General features: G+C 38.3%; 1 protein-coding gene across 1 annotated transcript in view; it reads right to left on the bottom strand.

The window, feature by feature from the left end:
- Positions 1-3,946: 3,946 nt before the first annotated feature.
- The window catches only part of LOC122088231 (2,3-bisphosphoglycerate-dependent phosphoglycerate mutase 1-like), an 11,241-nt gene continuing 6,208 nt past the window's right edge, over positions 3,947-8,979 (bottom strand). Inside the window, exons 8-9 of the mRNA XM_042657422.1 lie at positions 4,346-4,406; positions 3,947-4,223 (exon numbers count right to left, since the gene is read on the bottom strand). Of these exons, the coding sequence (XP_042513356.1) occupies positions 4,362-4,406 (45 nt within the window). The 3' untranslated portion in view covers positions 3,947-4,223; positions 4,346-4,361. The remainder of the gene's footprint in view (positions 4,224-4,345; positions 4,407-8,979) is intronic.

The following is an 8,979-nucleotide window of genomic DNA, read 5'->3' on the forward strand; positions in this document are numbered from 1 at the left end:
ATAGACTAGGACCAAGAATGGAAACAAAAAAATAAATTTTAATCAAATGGGTGTACCCTTCTAGAAAGTAGAAAAAACAGGCTTAGGCTTATCATTGGAGGAGATTAAAGACAAAGAAAGTACAATAAGAAATGAAAAATGGTGGCTAGTTACCTTCTTTTTCTTATCGTTCTTATCATTGTTCTTGACTGAATTATCATTTGTGTCTGTGTTTGCTTTGGTCGTTTCAATGTAAGGATTCAATTTGGTTCGCTCAGCCAAGGGCGACATTCATTCACAATACTCAATTCATACATCCATCCCTTCAATAATTAAAAATGGAAGAAGAAAGAAAAAGGGGTTTTGGGGGAAGAAAGGATTAGATGCCACCACTGGTTTCTTATAATAGTTTCAAATACAGAGGAAGGGGGAAAAGAAGTGACGACGGTGACCTCTGCACTTAATCTTCAGATGCTGCATCTCTGTCTCTCCCTCCGAAGGCCATGGATGATGAGGGGAGACCTGGTCAACCACGTAACACATCCTCCTCCTATTTCGGATTAAGGTAATGCCCTGTCTCTTTAAGGGTTCGTTTGGAAAATAGGTGGAGATGAATGAGTGATCATTTAAATATGCTTATCTGTTCAAGGTATCTTGTGATATATCAAACATGGCTATTTATGCATAGAAGTCAGAATATAGAGGGAAAGCAGAACAGGTCGGCCATTTTTACTTCTTTTTTTCATTACCCAATTCTAATCAATTTCTTGAAAAATGAAACCTAGCCTCTGGGATTTCTTGGTTCATTGGTATGGTGATCAACGGGATAGGGTGACTAACTGTTTCTCCATTCATAGCCACCTGTTGCCACAAAGAGTGTATGGAAGGGACCTTCTGAAAGCGAAAATGACAGATGTCATCACCTAATTCTACATTAAGCGTACATGTAATAGTAGGTGATTCAGACATGACCAGATCATGTACTCATGTGTATGTATACTTTACAGATTGTCATATGATGACGTGTCTTTTTTGCTGACATTAAGAGTGCACAGAGAGGCATTTATGGTAGAAAAAACAAAATATACATATTACAACGGACCGTACATGAAGGTGATCCGAACGCTTTTAGGTAACCCCTAATCCCCTCTTAAATTTACCACCAAAAAAAAAAGTATGCTACTCTTTGACCTGCACCTAGAATCTTTGTATAAAGTTTTCTTCCACCGTATGTGAAGAAAAACCCATGATCTAATACCCATCAAATCCTATCACCTAAGGATGAATTTGAAACTGAAACTATTTATCAAAATTGAATCGAGTATTTACATCGAAACTATAAAACCGTTTAGTAAATGGTTCGGTTCTGATTTCAGCTTTAAGACCAACTAGTTAAATGGGTCGTGTTGGTTTTAACAATTTAACCCGTTGGTTTCAAACTAAATTGACATTGTGAAAATCGAACCGTTTAAACCATCAAAATCGATCCAATTAACTTGTATAATGATTAAATATTTGGTTGTTTTAACAAAACATAATGGTTTAATTTAAGAAATAATTAAGGACCATAGAGGTTGTCCAAGAGTCTATTCAATAATTTACTCCTATAACGTAGTTACGTAGTTATGTAGTTAAATCATTGCTTGTTCAATGTCTCATTTAATTTGATACAAGATTGAATTGTTTATTAACAAAAACAAATTTTAGTAAACATGTGAATAAACTAGCAAATCGATTACTAACAGTTTAGAAATCGTATGGAATAAACTGCAATCAAAACCATTTAAAACCGTGAAATCGACACGGTTTAAAAACCGTGAAACCAAAACCATTTACTAAACGGTTACGGTTTCAGAAAATGCTACCGTTTAGTAAATGGTGCGATTTTTGTTTCAACCAGATAAATGTGAACCGAATCGAACCGCACTGTATAGACCGAAACCGAACCAATTAAGAGCCTTACTATCTATCACCTATAGGATTAAAGTTTTAAAATGCCTCTACCTTCATTATGATCCTCATCCCATCCTCATTAATCAATGCCCATGGTGAAGGATGGGTGAAGGAAAACTGGTAAACTGCCTCAAGAATCATTTTACCAATATCGGCAATATGGCCTACTATGAATTAAACATTTCCTTGTATTCTCACCTTTAGGGTCAATTATTTTGAAAGTTATAATCTGTGTACGATTCCATATCAGCTTATGGGGCTTGATCCCACATCAGTAAGGAAACCGATGTGGGTTAATATGGTCTTGAGTCTCTCATCTCGTAAGCCAACTTATGGGAAGGGACGACCTGTTGCCAAAGTTAAATCCCATAAGCTAATGTGCCACATGGGTTGAGACCTAAGAACTGATTAGGTGGTGGAAAAGCAGGAATTATAGAGAGATTATATTCATCCAATCATCCCTAGCAGAGAAGATTCACTTCTTGCGTACAAGAAGCCAATGTGGAATCCGCCCTCAACTGTGGGGGAGAGAGAGAGAGAGAGAGAGAGAGAGAGAGAGAGAGAGAGAGAGAGAGAGAGAGAGAGAGGCAAGAAGAAGAGGAAGAAGAAGAAGAAACAGAGTATCCATAGCATATTCAATCTCTCACAGAGAATGAGAGGATCTCCTTTAGCTTCTTCCCCATAGATTAAGGGGCAGAGGAGCTGCTTAAGGAATACCTAGCTACAATGAGATCGCCATTATCAATCTTGATAACCACGCGTCTTCAAGGTAAAGAATGTATTAATTCTATACACTAATTCTATAAATTCCCACAATTATGTAAAGAAATAAGATCCTCTGAAGCCAGAGAACTATACAGACGAGGGAAGGACTACTAATTCCTTAGATATTGCATTCTAAAGCCTAGCCACTATACAGATGAGGGAAGGATTACTAATTCCTTAGATATTGCATTCAAAAGACTAGCCACCTTCAACTTATCAGCATTAACGTTGTAACAAGATCACTCGCGTGACGAAAAATCGCATCATACCATCTTTCAGATCTATTAACAGAGACATGTTCATTGCAAACAAGGAAAAAAAAAATACTTTGCATAGATTTTGCCTCCTGCAACACATGAAAATTAATTTTCCAAATCTCCTTTCATATATCAGGATTTGCTGGATTTCCAAAGGGTCTATCCCCATCAGGATCCTGGTAATTTTGGAACATTCATGACAGTGAAAGATATTGGTGAAGTATGGCCATATGCCACCATGAACAACAATCCCAGATGGAGAAAAAGAAAAAGGAGAAATTGTGTGCAGTTTCGTAGAAAATTTGTTTCAGTACTCGAAGTAAATCAACAAGCACTATCTGGTCATGGATTTCTATCAAGTCTTATGGCTGTGTTTGGTAGGCATTCTCGGAATAGATTCTGGGTCTAGAATATATTCTGAGATCTTATTCTTGTCTATTTTTATCTCATTGTAGAATGTTGTAGACAAAGAATCTATTCCAAGAATGCAAAGCAAACAGAATCAAAGTGTTTCCTGCTCACACAGCCACGCTCATACCACTACAACTGCATAGTACCAACCATTCTTATAATATTTGTCATTTTTCTTCAAGAGACATTCAAAATCTAGATTATTAATATCACTGGGAAGAGCCAGTGATAGATTGATAGTAAGTCAAAATGATTTTTCCTGTGAAGGGTGACAAGTTCTCTCTCTCTCTCTCTCTCTCTCTCTCTCTCTCTCTCTCTCTCTCTCTCTCATTTCTTTCTTAGACGAACCAAACGGATAAGTACTGTCATCTCTTCTTCTCTTCTTTTTTTCCCCGGGGGTGAAGGGATACTTTAGAACTCTATACAAGTCAGGCCAGCTTTCCTCAAACAAGAGTAGGTGTGATACACAAAAATGCAGAACCTGCCAGTTAAACAAGCTGAAGTAAATGAAAGGCAGGGTTTTTTTCTTTTCTTGATGTGGGGAACATCATGGCTGGATTCGTTAAGATGTGCCAGCAAAATTCAAACAATACAAAAAGACAATTACATTGTCTTATTTCAGTCCCTTATACAGAATTATGAGTTTCAAGATCCCTCATAAATCAACAAATATCCACTAATATCCCTGAAAACAATACATTGCCAAGCACCTAAATCAAAAGAAAATTAGAGGAAGCCACTTCTTCCCCAACTGCAGATGAAAATTAAACTGTTGGTTGCGAAGTAGTTTCCATACATGTACTTTATAAGCTAATATGATGCCAACGGGGATTAATATTGAACATGTAACAAAGAAACCTAGCCAAAAAAAAGAAAAGAGATTATGCAATGAAGAAATAAGCCAATGCAGAAACAAAAAACCTTGATTGTGCACACGAAGGAATGTGTATCAAAAGATGATTAAATCATATGAAACTAACCTGCTCCTGAAGTACACTAGTGCAACATTTCATCTAACTTTTGCCGGTACTGAGCTAAACTCTGAATTGAAAAATCAGTAGAAAAAAGAAACGGAGTCATGAGTGGACTAGGGAATTGGGATCAAATAGACAAAAGTATATATTGGAAGTCAACAAGCACAACTTATAGATTCATAGTAACAGATGCTTCCCAGAACATAAAGTTGAGCTGAAAATATATTGATGCAGCACTAGAACGGGGCCCGAATTGGGATTTGGGTCTAGTAGGATAATTAGATATTTATTTTCTTTATTAGGATGATATGTTATTTTCTTGTTTTAGGGCATTGAATAACCAATCTCTCAACAATTTTTGATAGCTTTTGCTACGTCCTTCTCGTTGCTGAAGTTCTGATAGGACAGAACGATGCTGTTCCAGCCTTCGCTGCCGTCCTTCATGATGGCAAGAAGTCGATCATAATGGAATATTCACCCTCATTCCACATGGGTGGTCAATTTTCATATCATGGAACACCCCATATGAACGAGGCAGTACAGTACACTGAACACCTAGGTACAGTACACTGAACACCTAGGTATGGTCCTAGACTAAAGATGAAGCTCCTTGTTCTATTTCACTACACTGACCGGACACGGATTGGAATCATAACAACGAAAGGGAGGAAAAACAAGATCATTAAGATTGAAGCATCTATACATAATAGGAGTTGGGAAAGGTACAAGGGGGAAAAGGCATACCTAAGGGCTTCAAAGGTAAAGGCATGATCTACAGGCAGGCCTTCCTAGTGTGACTCAAACTCTAGGGGGCTCGTTTGATAACGTTTCAAGAAATGCGTTTCTGCTGTTTCTGTGTCCAGAAACGGCAGAAAAGGAACAAAAAGTGTGTGATAAAACTGTTTTGTTTCACTTGTTTTCAGAAATAAAAATTGAAATTTCTACCATTTTATGGTTCAAAAAACGACCCAAGCGTTTCTGGAAACGATTCATGGTCATTCTTTCGTTGGTTACTATCGACTTCCAGAAACATGATCAAACACCTTCAATTCCGTTTCTGTTTCTAGAAACGGAAATTTATGTTTCTGCCGTTTCTTGAAACAGAACGGCAGAAACATTATCAAACCGGCCCCAGGTTCCCATCCCCCAAAGCCCTCTTCTGTGAGATAATGCACTGAAGAACAGATCTAATGTAGGACTAGGTCACTAACAACCTAACCCACACTAGGATCACTAATGCTGACAAACAGTACAATAGACAGGTACTTCCAGCATCAGAAAATTAGGTCACAGTCCTATCAGCAAGCTAATAAACTAGGTCTATTGACACTTAGGTGAACCATAGGTTTGATTTGAAATACTGCCACTAAACACTCAGCCACCAGAAACAAACAGAAGATAATCACTACAGTTGGCAGAACGGAAAGGACTCTAAAACTCTGGGGAAAAAAACACACACACACAATGACCCAAAATTTAGGTACTTAGCCAACTCAGATGGGGAAACCATTCCAGTCAAGGTAAGGGGACTTGGGAAGGATTAGCACTTCAAAGTTTCAGCCAATTCTAATGGCTAGATCATGAGATATGAAAGAAGTTCAAAATTAGAAAGAGTACAGAATTAGAAACTTAATACCTCAGGATGTTGCAACCACCAAACGGCCAACAATTATAGTCAAAGATAGCTTAGGACTAGAGGAATAATATACCAAAAGTTGGACTCAACCTACTGCCCTACTGGTTGGATGTACTGAAAATCACCATGGAAGATGGCTGTCTAGAAACCAGAATAGAGAGTGCCGCAGGAAATTATGAACTCTCCAATACCAGTCCCTGTTTGTGGATCAATGAAGCCTTCCTTTCGCAAACAAACAGCAGTAATAAGGGTGATAGAAGATGGCCATGTTACCCTCTGTTGATGCTTGTTGCAGGTACAGTAAAATAGAAACTAACAGTCGGATGAATGAAATAGAAGAAGAGGAATAAGAAGAGAGGGATGGGGTATATAACAAAGGCCTCTCACCTATGGCCTTGGTCAGTCTCACTAACCTAGGTATCTCACCCAATCTCACTGTTTCACACAGCCATGCATAAAACTGAGTTCATTATCAACTTCAAATTGTGGGAGGACTCTAAGTCCCCTTACACTTATGATATGCTATGGCATAATGTTAAGTTTGTCTCGAATTCTTGACCCGTTTTGAAGATTGACTTGCTCCGACATATTTTGGTGGCGATCCGAATGGGAAGTTTTCTGAGATCTATGATGGAAGCAGAGGAGTTGGGCCGATACCCATCACTGATCTCGTATGGGGGTGCGGGGGCGTTCGACCGTGACCCGATGGGTCGACCCGCGACTTGGGAGTATATAATGTACTATTGTCTTGTTGAGAAAGTCATTGTATTTTGGGGGGTTTTTCGAGCTAGGGATTCAGGGCGAGTTTTCTAGCCGTTGCTTGGGTGTAATCTCTCTTCTGCATAGCGAAACATCTTCTTTTTCGCCTGAGGACGTAGCACACCACATTGGTGTGTGAACCTCGTTAAATCTCTGTGTTGTGCGGATCTTTTGTCTATTTTATTTTCGTATTTCTTGGTGTTTGATCTGACATATAACATAAACATTAGAAAGGAAGTCCCCCAAATGGAATAAAAGGGACTTGTACAGCAAGCAATGAAATAAAAGAAAATTACTTAGCTAACTAGAAGCATGGTTCAAGATCTCGGCGAGATCTCATTGAGATCTCGTTTTTTTAATTAGCAAGACGAGATCATAAGCGAGGTCTAAAAACGACAAGATCTCGGTGAGATCTCTCCCCTGTCGAGATCTCGCCTCTCTCTACTTTTTTGAAGAAAAAACACTGAGGAAAAAGAATTTTGGCACTTTTGCTTGAGGATCTCCATTGCTACTCTCATTGCATACTCTCATTGCAGCTTTAAGAGTATAGAGAATATTACCTCCTCATCCACATTTGGAGTTGCTTTTCTTCTCAAGAACCATTTTAGATAAAAAAAAAAAAAATCTTCTCAAACCCATTTTTTCATGGAAACATCTCAATACTTGTTGGTTTACTTTGGCTTTTATATGTGATGCATATCACTGATATATGGATTCATGGAGGGAAATAAATTTTTCTGTTTTTAATTTATTTATTTTTTTCTATTTAAATAAATGATGCATACTGACCATATGTTCTTATGTAGCTTATCTTATGTCATTTCAAATTTTCACTGAATGTTAATGTGACTCATTTCCACCAGAAAAAAAATGTGACTCATCAGTCATCAATGTTAATTGTTAATCAATTAAGTAATTATCCATAATGTCTTTTAAATTCTTATGAACATGGCGTGTCATGTGTTGATTGTGGAATGTGGATTGTGGAATAGAGCATACTAGCCTAAGGTCCGAAGAGTCGGAGACTTTACATAGGGTACGAAGTCAAAGTACCATTTTAAGTTTGATTTTTAAAAAACTAATGTTCCCATTGTGTTTAGAAGTCCTAAAATAGGGTAAATACTTAGTTTCAGGGAATACAAAGACCATATGGCCACCGAGACCAACCACCAAGTCGACTGCGAAAAAATACATGATCTCGGCGAGATCCCTCTTTTTTTGGATCAGCGAGATGGGGGGCGAGAGTGAGATCTTAAGAATCTAGCCTAATACATCACATAAATAGAAACTAATCCCTAGTTTCGTGTAGACTTCAAGCCCCTACTATTTGGGCTCATTATGGGCTCGTTATAACAGAAAACTCAAAATTACTTGGCCAATGACCCATTTACCCATTGGGGACTTAAATTTGGGCCTAACTTATTAGATCGTCGGTTCAATTTGGCCCAAAAAACCGAACCATACCCAAATATTCTTCTTTCTTTGATCTACATCAAGATCTGGTCACACCCTTACTGCTGAGCCCGATTTCAGAGATTTACATTTCTTGGTTGTTGGATGTTGAAGCTACTAGGGTTACATTCGGTAGGGTTTTGGAGCAGGATCCTACACCTGAATTTCCATGGGAATCAGGTTCGGGTTGGAGGAGAAATCCGACCTTGTTCTGACCTGTTATCCGCCATTTCTGCCCAACATAAGGTTGAAGACAACCTCCCAGTTGTGCTTCTAATTTCTATATATATTTCGTTTACCAAGATTGCCCCTCTCTTCCCCATTTATTCTCTTTGTCCTTTAATTTTAGTTTGATCCAAGTTTGTCCCTTTACAATAAATACTAAATCCCATTGTATCCTTTCCTATTGAGTAACCCAATAGCTCCTTTAGACTCTGGTTTATTACAAGTTTTCCACTTCCCCTTTCCAATCTTTGTTATATTTACCACAACTGTCATTTTCTCTCTACTTTCGGCTAAAATATATTTGGGTGGGCCCACAGTGAACCCAAATAGGGTATTTAGACCCCGGGATCAAACCATATGTATTGCATCTCAATCAGCTTGCCTATTCATATTTAAAGAATGAAAAAGACTGAACAATTAGTACCTCCATTCCAATATCCAGTGTTCCATGCATCTCTGATCATATCCCAATTTCTTTTCTCCAACTTCAAGGCCGTAAGTGATTAGATTTGGTTTCCATCTTCTCAACACCCCTTAACCACCACCCCTCTCCCTCCCTCCCTCTCCC

Source organism: Macadamia integrifolia, chromosome 9, assembly GCF_013358625.1.
Source record: "Macadamia integrifolia cultivar HAES 741 chromosome 9, SCU_Mint_v3, whole genome shotgun sequence".
NCBI lineage: Eukaryota > Viridiplantae > Streptophyta > Magnoliopsida > Proteales > Proteaceae > Macadamia > Macadamia integrifolia.